The 18,094-nt window shown below is 41.2% G+C and overlaps 1 protein-coding gene across 1 annotated transcript in view; it reads left to right on the top strand.

Moving 5' to 3' along the window:
* SGIP1 (SH3GL interacting endocytic adaptor 1) overlaps positions 1 to 18,094 on the top strand; it is a gene marked incomplete at its 5' end in the record, with an annotated part of 99,305 nt that overhangs the window by 74,929 nt on the left and 6,282 nt on the right. Inside the window, 2 exons of the mRNA XM_080922129.1 lie at positions 11,014 to 11,125; positions 16,604 to 16,759. Of these exons, the coding sequence (XP_080778255.1) occupies positions 11,014 to 11,125; positions 16,604 to 16,759 (268 nt within the window). The remainder of the gene's footprint in view (positions 1 to 11,013; positions 11,126 to 16,603; positions 16,760 to 18,094) is intronic.

An 18,094-nucleotide genomic window follows, 5' to 3' on the forward strand; every position in this document is an offset into this window, starting at 1 on the left:
AGCAAATAGAAATGACATGGTTCACAATAAAATAATTGAGTATTGAATTGTATATTTCTTTATTCATGAAAGAATTATTTCCATATAATACTCCATTTTTTATTTTCCATGTAGCAAGAGCTCTTGAGCAATAATAATAAAAATAATAGTAATGATAATAAGGTTTACTATCCACCCCATAATAACCTTAGGGACATATATGACATGTTGAAGAAATTTGCTGTCCTGTTAGGACAGTAAGTATTAGAGTTTGACTACTATACCCCTGTAAGGTTCAGCATGAAAATGCCTGCTGGTGTGCTCTCAAGATATCTGTGAAAGGAGTCAGGACTCTTTGTGTACGTTCTCAAAATGAGTTATAATAGAAGCGTGTTCATGCTCACTAACTCTAACAGGTAGGCATGTGGTACGGAAGACAATGGTTAAACTTGTAGAACTCGGCTTAGGTACTTTGCATTTGTGATCAGTATTATTACAGCTGTGCTCATTCAGCCAGTGATTGTTGTTTACTGAGTGCCTGCTGTGTGCACAGGTACTGTGAAAGCTATCAGGACACAGCAGTCAGTAAGAAGAGCATGTCCTTACCTTTATCATGTACAGAACCCAGACGTCAAATGCGCGGTGACCCTAACGTGAAGAAGATTATTAAGGTCAGAGTCCTTTGGAGGCATTTGTCAGTGTCCTGTCCTACTTTCTGCTCTAACCTAAGGGCAGTGGAGGAAATAGTGGTTTAGGTCTAGGTAGGGCTCACTAAATACTATTGACTGTTGCTGTGTTAGCATTCTGATATGTCATCCTACACCATGTGTATATGTTACTGTAAATGGAAGTTGGCTTTATCCTAGAGATTAGGAAGCAAGTTGCCACTAATTTACATCAGCGTCCTTGGTAATACATATTTACACATGCATCTATACAATTGCATATGTAAAGAAGGAGTGGAGTAGATATGTCTTATATCTTAAAGTAGGAGGTGGTGTGTATGTGTGCGTGTGTATGTGTGTGTGTGTGTGTGTGTGTGTGTGTGTGTGTGTGTGTGTGCGCGCGCGCGCGGTGACTACACATACTATTTAGGATCTGTAATAAACCTTGGGGTTTGGAGCTACATCTTCAGCACAATGTGTTATAACGTTAGTTTTGCATGCTTGCTCTGGAAGCTGAACAATAATGTCGCTTTTCTTATGACACTGTGGTCAGGATGAAAGCCCAGTCTTTGGTTCACTGTGAATGCAAAGCAGTCCGTATATCGTAGCTTTTACTACCATTGTCCAACCTCACGCATCCCTGGCTTGTGACACGTGCTGTCTCTCTCTGTGTTGATTTTGCTTGCTTTCACGTAGTTTCTAGAATTGCAGTCTTCTACATAAATCATCCCACAACATGATCTGCTCTGAGTTGCTACTTGGCTTTCTATGGAAAACAATCATTTTTTTCCTTTGTTGTTTATGAAGCAAGAAAATGATTGGAGCCATAATTCCACCTTCCTCTGCACCCACCTCCACCAGGGCCAAGCCTTCATGCTGACTCGAGACTAATAGTCTAGCTAGTGGCGCACTCCTGTGCTAGAGCTGCTGGGAGATGTGCTGGAAAACTGGTTTTGTCTCATTCATTTGCAAACCACAGCATTTGGCAGATTTGACGAGTAATTTCAAACCTCCCCAGAAGAAAATGAAGGGTAAGAAAGCAAAGGAAACTGTTTCACTTTTCAGTGGCCCTGAGCCTGTATCAGACAATGGCTGGCCAATAATCTCTGTAGTTTTTATGCTTGCTATAAGTCTTTTAGGAAGGACTAGCCACCATTTTACGTTGCATATTTTCATAAAAAACATAAAGCAGTTGGCTGCAGGCCTAGCATGATGTGGCCCACCACCACAAAAGGATAAAAGAAAGAAAAAGGAAGGAAAACCGTCCTTTATGAGCCTCTAGTTCATGATGGGGTGTGACATTAATAGGTGGAGAAGGTCCACTAGTGACATAAAGAGATGTAAAGACTCAGGAGACCCTTCCCTTCCAAATCCTTTCTATCTCTGGGTTTGAGACATATTTAATTAGCATTACCTCCAAACTTCAGAATATTGGTTATGAAGCACCCTTACAAAATGTAAACCAAAACACAGATGTAATTACACCTCATGGTAACTATTCACATAAACGTAACTTTCCCATTTTTAGATACGAGAAAGATAGATAACACCGGGCGTGGACTAACAATTATGCACTAGTGGCTTCATTACACCCCAGATTGCTCTGTTGTTCTCAGGAGGAGGCGTTTTCAGGTGTCCCTGTTAGGAGTGCATTGTGCATATGGCTGTCATTTCTCCAGAGCCCGCCAGCCAACGGGACCTGGGGCAGAATTGTTTTTCTTTTCCGCTGCTCCGCTTAGGAGTCAGCAGGGACGAGGACACTGCTTCTCTCGTTGGCAGGTGATCAGCTGCTCAGGCGCTGGGTGTCTTCAGTTCAGCGATGAGAACAAGCTTTCATTTCCCCTCCTCGCTGGCAGAGAAGAGTGAAAAACTGAGAAAGCACCCAGGCTACTCCTGAAGTCTGGAGAGGGAGCAAGGCAGGCTTCATGTTTGCAGGGTACTCTGGTGGCATTGTGTTGTTGAGACAGGAAAAGTGGTCACAAATGACAGTTCCTCATGTCTATAGACCTCGCTGGTTTTGAACTCAGAGCTTATTATCAGTGAAACTGGCCAAACTGTGGACGTTCAGGGAGTCATCAGTCCCAGGCAGCTTTCCTCCTCCCTCTCCATCCATACATGAAAGCCTCATTGGGAAAATAACTTACAGTAGTGTTCAAAGTTGCCAACATCCATTTTTTAACAGTAAAGAACCATGTAAGAAATTAAAAATAGACATGTAGAAAGCTTGATGTTAGATTCCCAAATAATTTCCATGTGTTTATACCATTACCCATGGACATTATAGAAAACTGGGAGAAACGAACACATAAGAAAAGTCAGATGATCTGTGATCCAATTACCACAGACAAGGCCTCCTACTGTTCCGTGTACCTGTCGTGATATTTTCCACGTGACTGCGACTCTGTGCATCATAGCTCTGCATCTTCTAGCCAACCCTCTGTGCCATTGCTAAGAACCTGAAAATAACTCACAGTTTGCTTCCTCGTGGTCATTATATCGACTTAAACACTTTACTTGTAAAAATTAAAAAATATACAAAAAAAACAACTAAAAATTTCACCCAAAATCACTTTTTATAGATTGATACGAAAAACATTTTAATATTCTGTTCAAAATTCTTGAAGAAACACCTGTCTGTATACACACACACACACACACACACACACACACACACACACACACCAGTGTAGCACTTACTAGATCTCACAAAGCCATCTAATAATATCTTCTTCACTGGTTTATTTTGAGAGGCAGAAGAAGCTTCAATACAGAGGCGAGTATTTGTTTGCTAAGCAATGACAGCAGATGAAATTCAAGCCACTGTCTTCCCAACTGAAATCAAATCCAAGCTTCAGATATCTGAATTGTGTGACTGAAATAACACTTGATTATTAACACAGTGATTTAGTTTTGTTAAATATATTTATAATCTTGACTTCCTATGCTTTTTTATTTTATTTAAATGTGATAACATTGATTGCTTAATTTTACAATACATTTAAAAAAAAAAAAAAAAAACCTCCAGGATTTTAGCTACATTTATTTTTCCAAGTTTATTTCTGAGTTTCTGCAAAGCAAATAGCTTCCCTGAAAACCAGCTTTTGAAAGTGTTTTACTACCCAAGTGTTATTCCATAGTGCCTATTAGTCAGCCTATTGGTTCCAGCTTTCAAGGAAGTTACACAGCCACATATATGAGCTAGTCTTCTGCATAAACTGATTTTTCACATTCCTATTGCATCAAAGCATAATATTTTTTCCAAGCATTTTCGAGGAAAACAAAGTTCCGATGTATTAAAATTCAGTCAGATACGTTAAGGGAAATATCTACGTAACTCAGCTGAAGAGACTATCAGAGAAGCTGGTAAAGTCCACCTGAGCTTGGATTCAAAATTACTGGGGCAAACCCTCTGTGAGCTGGCACAGCTTTTCTTTTGAGATCAGTTATAAGATGCATCTTGTTAAAATGTTTCCAGAGGTGTGGGTTTGGTACTAAGGGAAATATTACATAGAAGTCAGTCCAAGTCGAATAGGCAATAGCCCATAACCTCACTGTAACCTTTAAACTGATTCCGTTCGGTGAACTGTACCCATCCATGGACACATATAAATCTAATCCCTTTTCCCACAAATGATAATACTTCATTACAAAAGAGCATACCAAGTGTCATATTTTAATTAAAAATAATAGGGGAACAACAACTTTAGAAGTAAACACAGAATAACTAGTCAGCACCTACCACCATTTATAGGAGAAAATAAAACTCAGAGTCAGAACACAAATGTGACCCGTCCTGTGGGGCCTGGGCGTGGCTTTGCCGGCCCACTGTGGCTGTCTTAAGCCACTTCCAAATGCAGGCAAGAAAACACATTAAATAGCTCAATAGAAATTCTTGATTTTTGACCCTCTTTTGATTGTTGATTTAAAAAAAAAAATCACATTTTATGACAGTATTTGAGTTAACTGTCTACACAAAAGGAGGGCGCTGCAGATTGGTTTGGGATGTACGTCTCCTCCCAGGCTTATCCCATAGCTTGTTCAGAGTCTGCACTTGACACTCTTTCCTCACCCGTATGGGCTCAGTCCAGAGTAGCCATTCTCCTGAATGTTACTCAAAAAGCCAATCTCTGTGTTTTCTGAGTCCCCCTGTCATTCCTTCAGAGCCTCTGTTCCACCCCGGAGAAACCATGAAACCTAAATGGACAAGTTCTGGTATCCTTCCCTTGATGTCTGTCCAGCAATGCACAGAATCACTGTAATGCACCCATGGTGTCTAATACACATGCCCCGGTCCTTTATCAATGTCTGTTTGGGGTGCTGCCTTTGTGTGACATTTTGCAGTGCCTTTAATCTTGTGTAGTTGGCTTTGCCTGCTAAGCACTATTCCTGTTTCTACCATGCACTAGGACATTTTCTGCAGTCTCCTCTCAAGGTAAAAGGGTCATTTTGCCTGCAACCTGCAGCAGACTTAGTGGAATGACAATTTTTTGTTCTTTCCCCTGGTACCCAGAAATTGCTACTAATTGGCTGGCCCCTCTAGGAGTACCAGAGATGTGTTATTGTAATGACAAATATCGCACCTTCCTTGAGTCTTTTTCAAGCTAATGGTTGTGTAATGATTGTAGTTTTAGATAAGTACAAATTAAAATATTATTTTTGAATTTTTAAAATTAATTTTAATAAAACATACTTTCAAACAACTTTTATAGCCTATCATAATACAAATACTACACCAAGATGGCTCAGTGGTTAAGAGCACTGACTGCTCTTCCAGAGGTCCTGAGTTCAAATCCCAGCAACCACATGGTGGCTCACAACCATCTCTGAGATCTGGTGCCCTCTTCTGGAACAGAGGCATGCATGCAGGCAGAATACTGTATACATAATAAATAAATCTTTAAAAAAGAAGGAAAGAAAAAAAAGCCAGTTGAGGGATAAAAGGAATCTGCAAATTCCCTTTGTACCAGAATCTCCAAATTCCCTTTGTTTTCTACCTAAAAATCTATTCTAATCTCAAAGACCAAAATGTAGTTCTGCAGTCTTACCAATGGCAGCAAAAGTACAAAGGTCTTTGAGTTTATACCACGCTTAGGACTTCAGAAACACTGCCTCTAGTGGGAAGTGCAAGTTCTTAGTATACTGTTTCTGTTACTGCTGTTTTGAAAATGAGGAAACTGGACCACAAAGATATCAAACACCTGTCCCTAGTGGAGACCAAGACTTCATACCCAGTGGATATGGCTGCAGAGTCCGTGCTTCCTTTGCTAGCCTGGTGGTCACATCACCTCACTTGGCAGTTCACCTGTGGTCAACTCAGCATTTAACAGAGCACTGCTGTATACTCCTACTGTAGTGGCTTTCAACCTTCCCAATGCTGCGAATCTTTAATACAGATCCCCATGTTATTTTGACCCCCCCCAACCATAAAACTGTTTCCATTGCTACTTCATAATGCAATTTTGCTGGCTTTGTAAATAGTTATTTAAACATAATATGCAGGATGGCTGATATGTGAACCATGTGAAAGGGTCGTTTAACCCCCAAAGGGGTTGAGAATTTACACATGTGGCCCACAGGTTGAGAACCATTGTCTTAGCACTGAGTTTTTTCATTTGTTTCTGTTTCATATTTATATGTCTGTGCCCTCGCCTCTGTCCAGTATACCACAGAATCCACATGTGTACTCAAACCTCCCAGGAAGGGAAACTATGTTCAGAGCACCTGTTCTCGGTTATAAAGTTATTCTCATAGTGACCACCTTCGATATCTACAAATCACCTGATGCTCTAAGACAGAAAGCTGAGTGTGAACTGTTTGTTGTCCCCTTTCCTCCCAAGAGAAAGATAGGTAACTGACTTCCCTACGGTCACAATGCTGTTTTCCTACAGATTTTTGGCCTTAAAAATTCTGATCCCTTGAGTCATAGGACAAGACAATTTCAGATGTTTTTAAAATGTTAAAACTCTTCTTCATTCTCTTAGGCCATAAGACTTTCTCAACATCGTTGACATTATCCTAGTTTCATTCAGTGATCTCAAAGACTCTGAGGTTTTACAGGGGACATGGAAGCATTTACTTTTGACCAACCACATTGAGCACAGCATCTCTGTGATATAGTCTGGCACTCTTCATAATTAAAAATGATCTACATTTGGTCTTATGACTCTGTAGGGATGAATTTTTTCTTATCTTCAGGAAATAACACAAAGGGGAAAAATAAATTAATATACAGATAAATTTAGATTACTACATAGAAATGACCTAACACTTGGAAAAGGTTTGTAGGGGTAATAAATAGCTGTTGGAAAATATATATAGACCATAATGTGATGACCAAAAAAAATATGTAAAATACAAAGATGCCCTATTTTGGCGAAAGACAAGCTTATGAAGGAATTAGAACTGTAAATTGTGGGTGCTTTAAGGTAAAAATGTTCCCTGTAAATATTTATCATATATATACATATGTGTATATATATATATATATATATATATATATATATATATATATATGTTTGTGCTTTCTTGCCATTATTTATCAAATCCATAGGAATGATTATAGTGTCTGAGAAGTGGACACAGCAATAGTAGAAGATAGTAGGGGCCAGTAGGAGGCGCCAGGTGACGGAAGGTGAGAGATCTGAGTTACAGCTTTGGCCTCATGGTATTCCAGTTTGGTCTAACTGCTGAAGTGTTCCTGGTACCTTTTCACGAGCTCACTAACCACAGAAAGTCAACCAACTATATCTCCCAGTTGGTTTTATTTTTCCACAGATTCAACTACTGAGATAATTTTCCTTTTCGAAACCACAAATATTTGGCTTACTTCTTTCAATATTTTTGTTTTTGTTGTTTTGACTTTTGAGACAGTCTCAGTTATGTAGCCCAGGCTGCCCACAAGTTTCTATCCTCCTGCTTTAGCCTCCTGGATGCTGGTGTTACAAATATGCAACATCATGTCCAGAGTGCTTGGCAACTTTTCAATCCTAATATATCAGAAATCCATATTTATTTTGATGTTTTTATCATCAGTTTCATCTCAGTATCTCAAACATTTTTTAAATGTCATGAGCACATCAGTAAGCCCATCTTACTTCAGATATTGTATTATGATAACCATCATAAAAATGATAATAATTTGATACTGTTACAGACCAAGCACTACTCTAAATGCTATACATTTTTATCCTCACAACAGGCCTACGAAATGGTTATGATTGTATCATTCCTGCCCCAAAAAAGAAAATAGTTTAGACAAGTATCAGAAAAAGAAGCAATCCCAGGCTGGATGCCAAGCACTGTTCTCCCAGCCTCTACCCAGGGTCATTGCTGAATTCTGTTCTAGTTTCTACACTGGTACCACCGTCATCACCACCACCACCCAATGATTCTGGTAATAAAAGGCCAGTCTGTGCACAGAGCTCCAGACCAGTCACTAGAGAGCCCTTCCTCAGTAAACATCTGTTGGCTCATACTCACACATAGCATGACTCACGTAATTGTCCTTTCACTTTAAAAGACCATTATTTACCTAAATCCCACTTTAGTCACAAAAAAAAATATCATGGCTATTCAAGTGTTTTGCAATGTTGAAAAATAACATGCCCATAATATTCTCTTTATCTGTTAACATCTGCATTTCTTATCCATTTTTGTTTTCTGTAAGATGAGTCCTCGGGCTGGAAAGATAGCTCAGTGGGTAAAGTGCTTGGCTACATTTGCTTGTGGACCTGAGTTCAATCCTTGGTGCCAAGGAAAAGCCAAGCATGGCTCTGTTACTCCAATGCTGACGTGAGGCAGCTGGGTCCCAGGGGCTTGCTGCACAGATAACTTCAGTGAGAAATTTTTGTCTTGTAAAATGGGACAAAGGGGACTGAAGGAGACATGCAATGTCAACCTCTGGTCTCTACATGCACACACAAGGGAAGTGATTGTACTACATTATACTGAACATGATCGAAATGGAGAACGCACACATCAAATACCACATGGCTCTCTCATTTTCTAGGGGACTATTCTAGTCTCAGTTTCAGGAACACAAAGACCTCAAGAAACTGATACTCCTACTTCAGATTGTACAAATGTTGTATATATGTATACTTTGCTCTGTGACATATGTGAAGATTTTAATACAGATTCTCAAAGGAGAATTACTTTAGTGTCTTCATCACTGAATTCTTAGCTATCCAGTTCCATTTTGTTGCTTTCTCACACCAACCGTTTAAAGCATTTGTTGACTTACTGTGTTTGGTGGCAGTTTTTTATCACTACCTCACCAAACCTCTAAGCTCCAATCACATGGAGCTCATGATCTTGCTGCAATCCTAACAGCCTAACCCCCTCTCCACTCTGACCTACTTGTTAGCACCAGCTAGGGAACCTTTGTCTTCCGGGGCCTAATAATCACTCTATAAATATCCAAGGAAGTGAGTCAATTGAACAGCACTACAAAATCATTTCTTACATTCTTATTTTATTCTTCATAAATAAGCATAGACATCGCCTTTCTCAGATCTAACAATGCTTGATTGCATGTCTTCTTAAGGAAAGGTTAGAATGATGTTGGTTCTGTTTCAGGAAATCTGCAATCTCATGGTCCAAGGCATGAACACTCCAACTGACTGAAGTTTTCTTGTCCAACGTGGCCCTGTAAATTCCCACTAAGGAAACAAAATAATACAGTCCTCAGAACCTAAATTTTGAATTCGAGCATACTTTCGTACCAACCTTAAGTTTTTTGCATGCTAGTTAGACAAAACTGAGCAAGTTGTAGAAACTCTTTGACCCTTGGTCCTGTGTTAATCGGTTTTCTGTTATTGGGACAAAATGTTTAAGATATTCAATTTATGAACTGGAGAGGTGGCTCTGCAGTTAAGAGCACTTCCTTAACTGCTTAACAAGAGTTACGAACTTCCAGAGAACTTGGGTTCAGTTCCAAGCACCCAGTGGCAATTCAAAACTGTTTGCAACCCCAGCTCTAGGGGATCTGACACCCTCACACACATACATGCACACAAAACAACAATGAACATCAAATAAAAATAAATAACTTTTTTTTAAAGATCAACATAAAAGGAAGGAAGGTTTATTTGGGGTGACAGTTCCTTGGCCCTGTGCTCTAGGCCAATAGTGGTACAGTATATCATATCAGATTGTGTGATGGAGGAACCAGAGAGCAAAGAGTTACTTAGGAAAGAGAGTCTTTCCTCCTCCACAAGCATACTGTCAAGGACTTAAATTCTTTCCACGTGACCCCCATGTGGCAGTGCTGTGGGGCTGGGAGCCATGCCTGGAATATTTAAGTGGCCTGCTGAATGTGTTTCATAAGGCACAGAGTAAGGAATGGGGAGGGAGGGAGGCCTGTGCTGGTGTGAATGAGAATGCGGGTGGGGATGATGCTGGTGGTATGAAAACGGCCATAATGACACGGCGAACAAAGGCCATGGTTATCTTACCTTGGGCATCCTCAGCATCTACCCGATGGCCTGAGAAATAATTGGCTAAATTGATGACCTAACTACCGAATACAAGATACCAAGTGCTGAATGAAATAGAAAACAGTGGGAAAGGGATGAATGAGAAAACCCATGATGGTAAAAATACAAACTTTCCAGGAAAGCAAATCTAGATTTTTGGATTCTTGTTTTAATGTTTGGACAGCTGTATTAGCTTGGACAATGCTCTTTAAACTCCAGCTTCCTCTTCCATAAAATATGACTCTCCCTGCTTATCCCCCAGGCTAAGGAGAAGGAGAAGAGCCTCGTGGTAGGCATGCATTGGCTTGTCTGGCACACGGCAAGCAGTTCATGAACACAAGAGATACTGATGTGGTTGTCTGTGCCAAGTCAATGTTTGTGCTTTGGTGGCATATACTTCGGGCAAGGAGCTTGACCTGCTGAATCTGAAAGCAACTGAGCTTTTTAAAAGAGAAATAATGCAGAAGCATAGCCCTGAGCTATGTTACACCAAGTGACCATCTCTTCCAAAGGAAGGGGTGGGGCTTTTCAATCTGAGCACTTGATTGGTGGAATGCTCTAACAGGAAGTAGGAAGCTAACACTTCTCTGCACAAACTGTCATGCAAATGCTGCCTCTTGCTTTATGCAGAACATGTAGAAACCCCTGTGATTTCATTATTTGCTTGGATTTCCTTCTGTGGTGAAGTGACTTGAGTCAAGTGTGTTTGTCTATAAACCAGCCAAATATTTCCTCTTAAATACTTGGGCTCTGAATTGAACACACAGCTCCTGTGTAATCGTGTTCTTAGTTAGAGTCACCTCCACCCCCCAATCCTTTAGGGAACTTTAGTTCAGTGTATTTGTGCCTTTTACACAAGCCACAAATAAGTGGAAGTCTTTCATTTCACACAGGTTCCTCCAGGGGGCCCAGTCCTCTAACTATGGGGGCCCAGGACACCCTCCCTGTTGCAGCAGCATTCACAGAGACCGTCAACGCCTACTTCAAAGGTGCAGATCCAAGCAAGTAAGTCTGGGATGAGGCTGTCTTCTTGAAGCCCTGTTCTGTCTAGTGTGGGGTAGGGTGGGGTGGAGGGCACTGTCAACCCTACCTTCTGAAAAAGAGTTCTGTGGATCAGATCCACACATCTAAAAGTTCCCTGAAATCATACTGCATATCCTTTTTTCAGAGACAGTCTCACTCTGGTGGCTGGACTGGAGATGGCTGTGGCCAGCAGACTGGCTTTGAACTCACAGAGATTTGTCTGCCTCTACCCCCCCATGTCCTGGCGTTAAAGACATGGACCACTGTTACGTGTGCGTTTCTGTACAGAAATACGTGGCTCTCAACACTTTGTACCAAAGGGAATCCTGACTCCAAACTGTTGACAAGAATCATTAATCTACCCTGCACACCTAACACTTGCTCCAGACTACTGCCTAGTGTATCATTAGTTTAATTCTAGGCATGAGCCCCTTCCATAAACAAAAGGAAACTTAGTTCTTTCTTCACTCACAAGAACGGGACTTAAAACAAAGAAATACTTACAGTCTAGGACAAGAGGCATTCAAAGCAACAGACATGCTTACAGGTGGCATTACTAATTCTATTAAGCAGTGAGAATTAAATGTAATAGGAGCATTGCATTTAAGTGGAAATTCACATGGCCAAGAATGGATGTGCTCTCCCTTTCTGAAACATTGTTTCAAAACACCATAACTCTACTGATGCACTTTTAGAAAGCCAATACAGTTAGTAATCCAACCCCAGAGCATCCTACTCAGTCACTACGTCTTTCATTCTTCCTGGGTGTCCTGGCATTTTCAACAACAACTAGGTTTTATTCTAGATCTATAATACAAAGAAACAAACACTACAAGACGGGTTGATCCAGAGATGTGGGACATGAGAGAAAGGAAGGAATGGGGGGAAAGGAGGAGGCTCACATAGGGCACATAAACACTGTCAGTTTAAGCTGATAAACACTACACACAGGAAGCAATAGGTGAAGACACCGAGGGTGGAAAATAGACCTTGTGTGTGAAATAATCCAGAGTCTGATGAAGAAGGAGTGTAAATATGATTCAGAGGAAGACAAGAAGACCTCAGTATCTTAAGCACATAATTGTATTTTTTTTAAATGTGTCTATATGTCCTACCTAGAAAAGGAGGCTGGAAGATGAGAATGGTAAGGAAGGCTTCAGGAAGGGCCTTTGAACTGAGTGTTCTAATGGGCGAAAGATTTTTCTTACTGGATAAGCTCAAGTGGGTTGATTAATTAAGCAACTCAAGAGCACACAGGGCATGCTCGTGAGGAAACCATGTGCTCAGGGTCAACAGTGCCGTGCAGTTGCAGGGAAGAGACGTGTTTCACATGCCCTCCCCATACTTGAGATCACGCAGCTCCTCACTAGAGCTGCAGATCCAGGAGCCTGGCTAGAGAACTGATTGCTGCCTGTGGCAAGAAGGAAGGAAGAACGAGCCCATTTGTAAGTCACACACCACTTGGCTTAAAGATGTTTTTTCTTTTCATTCTTTGTAAGTGCTTCATTTGCAAATACTTTATGGCTCCGGCTTTACTGAAAAATTAATTTCTTCTCCCATTTTGCATTATTTTACATTTTCGTAATTCAAATTCACATTGAGGCTCACATCAAATGGTGATAGGTACAGTCATTAAAGATAAAAATATTTTCCTAAAGAAATATAGCCAGACCAGACAACCATAGAATTTAGTAATCTATAATTACAGTTATCTTAACTTTTCATTTAGTGAATATGGAGAATAGTAAGGCAAAGCAAACTCCATGCACTGCCTCTTCAGCGCCCTCTACTGACAAACTCCACGCACTGCCTCTTCAGCGCCCTCTACTGACAAACTCCACGCACTGCCTCTTCAGCGCCCTCTACTGACAAACTCCACGCACTGCCTCTTCAGCGCCCTCTACTGACAAACTCCACGCACTGCCTCTTCAGCACCCTCTACTGACAAACTCCACGCACTGCCTCTTCAGCGCCCTCTACTGACAAACTCCATGCACTGCCTCTTCAGCGCCCTCTACTGACAAAGCTTTACCTGATGCTGTAGGCAAAGAAAAACAAAAGGTTTTTCATTCTAATTCTTTCAAAGGAGGTTGTAGAGAATGGGTTGGAATTGAAGTTGATGCTATGACTCTATACTCAATTTGAAAATGCAAAGTACCCATTCCCAAAAGGAATTTGAAAAAGAACAATGCCAGGGGCTGGAGAGATAGCTCAGCAGTTAAGAGCATTTGTTGTTCTTATAAAGGACTCAGCTTATATTCGGAGCACCCACGTGGTAACTCACAGCCACTCATAACTCCAGTTCTAGTGGATCAATAACCTCTTCTGCCCTAAGAGGGCACCAGACACACGTGTATGCAGTGCATAGTAATACATGCAGGCAAAACACACACATAAGAAAATAGAATAGATCTCAAAAATATATTTTTAAAGAACAAAGTTGGAAGACAAATGTAATATGATTTCAAAACTATCAAAAAGCTATCTTAAACAAGACAGTGTAAACATCTCAATGGAACAGGGCACTTGATCCAGAAATGGCCCCTATCTAGATAACAACCATAAATACAATTTCCAAGGTAATTTGAAAGAGAGAAGATAGACCTTTCCCAACAAATGAAAGAGAAGAGTACAGAGAGAAGAGGATATAAGAAAAAATAAAGAAGGGGATAAAGGAAGAATGGAAGCCAACTGAGTACTGCATTTCACACATACAAATATTTACTAAAATGTTTTATAAAGATAAATGACAAAGAAAATGTTAGAAATTAAAAGAAAATATAGAAGATACTTTTTTGGACTTGGGTTTAGCAAAGACTTCTGAAATAGACCATCAAAAGCATTCCTGAACTCGTGTGTTTCTTAAAAAGGAAATGTAAGTTAAAACCTCCTTCCTTGCTCTTCCAAGTGCTCTCAGGAGAAAGGAAACCAGACCCCCAGATCTGGGGAAAGACTGATGAGTGGCATCCTCCTGGAATATCTGAAAGAAAATAACTTAGAACTCAGTACAAGAACAAAACAATTGTGACTTGATGACTTGGCAGGGAATTTTAGAAGGCCATCTTCAATGAGCTAACCAAGGACACATCAGCACATGAAAAGGATCTGAGGGGGCCAACAAGATGGCTCAGCAGGAAAGACACCTCTGAATAGTCCCAGAAAACTGCACGGTGAAAGGACAGGACCAACTCCTGAAAGATGACCTCTGACCTCCAAGGATGTTCCTTGGCATGAGCACTTGAGGGTTCATGCACACACGCATGCATGCATATATGCACACATACATACACTTAATTAATAACTGATCAGTTCAATTATGTAAAAGATCTTAAAATGTTTAGCCTTCCTTTAACGTCAAGTTAAAATGAGCTCTCACTACTCACAAAGATAGATTGTACACAGTGCTGGTTAGTACGTGAAGATGCTGAGATACACACACAGCTTCATTTCCATTTTAGATAACACTTGGGGAGAAAAGAAAAAGAGAAAGAGGGAGTGAGTGAAGGAAGGAGGGAAAGAAAGAAGACACAAAGAGAGATGGTATGGGAAAGAGAGAAAAATAGGCAGCTGGGCCATTCCATTAAAAGGTAAGACTATACCCAACATGAGCCCCAGGGATTCCCTCATACTTAGCAAGAATTAGAGCCATGCTCACACAAAGACCTCCATATAATTTGACCACACCTTTGTGACAGATGAAGGCTGGAATGAACTCTAATATTCTTCAAAGGGTGATGGATTTATTCTTTTTAAAATATGATAAATGCACTCACCAGGAGAAAACAGATGCACTAGCGATGCACAGAACTGCTTGGACAAATATGAAGCTAATTCCTCTGGGGAACAGAGTCTGATCCCATCCCCAAGCACATATCTGTTAGGTGACATGCTATGTATTGATGTTAAGGTGATACATAATTGGACAGTGGAGAGGTAGGCGCCAAAAGGCAGGAAAACAGAAGGGGGAGGAGTTCCGGGAGGAACGGAGATGGAGGCAGACGTGTATGTTTCTCTTGGCACCATCTCTAGCTTCATGAGGTTGTTATTATTATTTCTCAGGGTTTCCATGGGTCTTTTTATCCCACATAGAAGGGTAGTTATTATCTTTCTCTGTTGGTTATAATCTTATTGTGTAGAGGGTTTGTGGATTGAGAATTTAATATATAAAGTTGTTTGATAACTGGGCTGTGGAGTCATGTTTGTACCGGGCGATAAAGGAAAGGAACAAGATGGGGCGGTCAGTCATGTCCACCCAGGACAGAAGCAGCAGGGGCGGTAGGGGTGAACCACAACAGAGTTCACAGCGGCGGTGTAAGGCCACCAAGTTAGAGATCCCCATAGTGCCGAATGGCCCCGAGCGGAAGGCAGCAAAGCGCGGGCTAAAAGGTTACATCGCTTTTTAATATTTACTGCAACAACATTCTAGAAAGTGCAGAGTAATACAGTGCCAAAAGCATAGAAAGTACCTGAGATTGGGGAGTGTAAAGCTGGATCAGGGGGATTACTGATGGGCAACAGAAATGTTTGGGAACAATGGAAACATGAGGCTTGGTTTTGTGTTGATTTCATCTCATACAAATGCATGAAATTCTGTGCAATAACTAACCGCACTGTGCCATCCTTATACCTCCAGGAAGCCTTTAAAAATGATTATTTGTCTGGCCAAACTTTCATCTAACTGTGCTTTGATTTCCCTGACCCATTTTAACTGTGACAAAGAGGCAAAGTAATGGGCTGAAGAACGAATAAAGTAGATCTTTACCTTGGCACACGTAAAGGACTCTGATCACACTACCCAGTGAGCTAAAGTGTTTCCCAGTGACCTATGATGATAACATTCATGGTATCATCTCAAAATACACAAAAATCACAACACTAACCGATTCCATCTATAAGGCCAACAGTTAGATTTTGTACTGGACTTCTACAACCCAAACATTTAACAAAACAGCCAGCCTCTTTTGAGCCAACAAGATGATTTAACTGGCAAAGGCTCTTACCCACAAGGCTGATGATCTGAACCCATCTCTAGACACCACATGGTGGAAGGAGAAAAGTTACTCCCCTGCCTCACCCCCTCCCCTTGCACTCTGACTGACACAGGTGTGCCCACACACAGTAACTATTACTTAAGGCCAGTTTTCCTCTTTGCTTCTGACATTTTAGCAGAGGGGTCTGAGTAGTCAAATCCCCTAAAGATAAGTTCAAACTTCCAGGTATTGAAGTAGCCAGTTTTAGAAACAAACTATATGTTTTCTTACAACTAAGGCTCTTTAAAAAAAAAAAAAAAAAAATCCAGTACTCAGGCAAGCTAGAGAGGACTCAGACAAAGCATGATTGTAGCTTTAACTCCGTGGATGTTTTAGATTGTCAATCAAACCTTTTCCTCTGCACCACACTTTGCATCTCAGCATACTGACCCTGTTTCTGCTCTTTCCTCTCATGTGTTTGGCATTTCAGATGCATTGTTAAGATCACAGGAGAAATGGTGTTGTCCTTCCCTGCTGGGATCACCAGACACTTTGCCAACAACCCATCCCCAGCCGCTCTGACTTTTCGGGTGATAAATTCCAGCAGGTTAGAGCACGTCCTGCCGAACCCCCAACTTCTCTGCTGGTAAATATCATTCTGCATACAATCTTAAAGAGGTGATTGTCTTGACCCCCTGTGTCTAGAGAAGGTGTGCTCCCTTGAATGAACACTGTGGTTGCCTCTCTACAGTACAGATATGCTCAAAGATTTGACACCCAGACACCAAGGTGTGTGGTAGCTGTCAAGTTTTCTGTGTGATGTTGTGTGAGTGTGTAGCTGCATATGCACTTGTGTTTTAGTGAACAACTTCAAATGGGGTGAAGAGGCATTTTTAAAAGCTCTGAATTGCTGACAATCTACACATTTCTTTTTACTAATCCAGTGGATAAGGGTAATAGGTGATAGTTATATTGGAAAACTTCTTGTACAAACACCTTTTTAGATGAAATAATATTCGAACTGTGGGCTATTCTTCTACATGAGTTTGAAAACCTGTCCTATAAAACACACCAACTTCACTGTAATGGTCACTTGTTGGCATGTGTCACACCGGAGAAGGCTGTATGTACTTATTTCTGTAAATGCACACTTTTTCATCCCAGACCTAAATTGCTGTCTTCTTTATGATTCTGCACAAACCAGTGTTTGTGACAAAGGTCACTCACTCTTGGCAGCTTCCTGTCCATTATAAAATGTGGCTATTCTAGTAAAGTCTCTCTCCGAAGTGTCCACACTCTTCTTTACAGTGTCTTTTCTTGGACTAGTACCACCATCAGGTCCCTGAGCTGTGACAATCCAATTGCTTCCTTCCTTGACTCCAGTCTGACCCTGCTCCAGTACATTTTCACAGCCAATGAACCTTATGAGTTCCTTGCTTTTTGCTGTTTGCTCGCAGCTGACCTATGGATACATGTGGTCCATTGCCCAGAATCCTGTTGCCATTGTCTGAGCATCTTCCCAAACCCATGTGTCCATTCTCCTCGTTAGCCCCTACGTATCAAAGACCAGTTGAATCGGGTCTCACATCAGGGCTTGCTGTGCTAATTTGCCCATCATCTTATGTTCCCCTCCCTCCTTTCTATGGCCCCACTTCCTCTCAGCTCCTCCGCCTCCCCTGATCATCTCCCACCCTCTCCTGCCCCACTGACTATCGCCAAAGTCCCTCTGACATTCTTCTGGAAACCCCCCCCCCCAGTTCTTTTCACTTAAAAATGCCTGTCCACTGGTTCATTCATTCACCATCCAATCCTGTGAGATAGCACAATCCAGAGGGCATGGAACCTGGCTGCCCTGCTTCATCCTGGATGAAGAAGCTGCTTGGGTAGATCAGGCAGTGGTCTTTGAACGGGCTGCTGAACCCCAGCTGTCAGGATACTAAGGTGTTCAGAGGACCAACACTGCATTCTGCTCTCCACCATT

The sequence above is a fragment of the Micromys minutus genome (assembly GCF_963924665.1).
Source record: "Micromys minutus genome assembly, chromosome: 9".
Classification (NCBI taxonomy): Eukaryota; Metazoa; Chordata; class Mammalia; order Rodentia; family Muridae; genus Micromys; species Micromys minutus.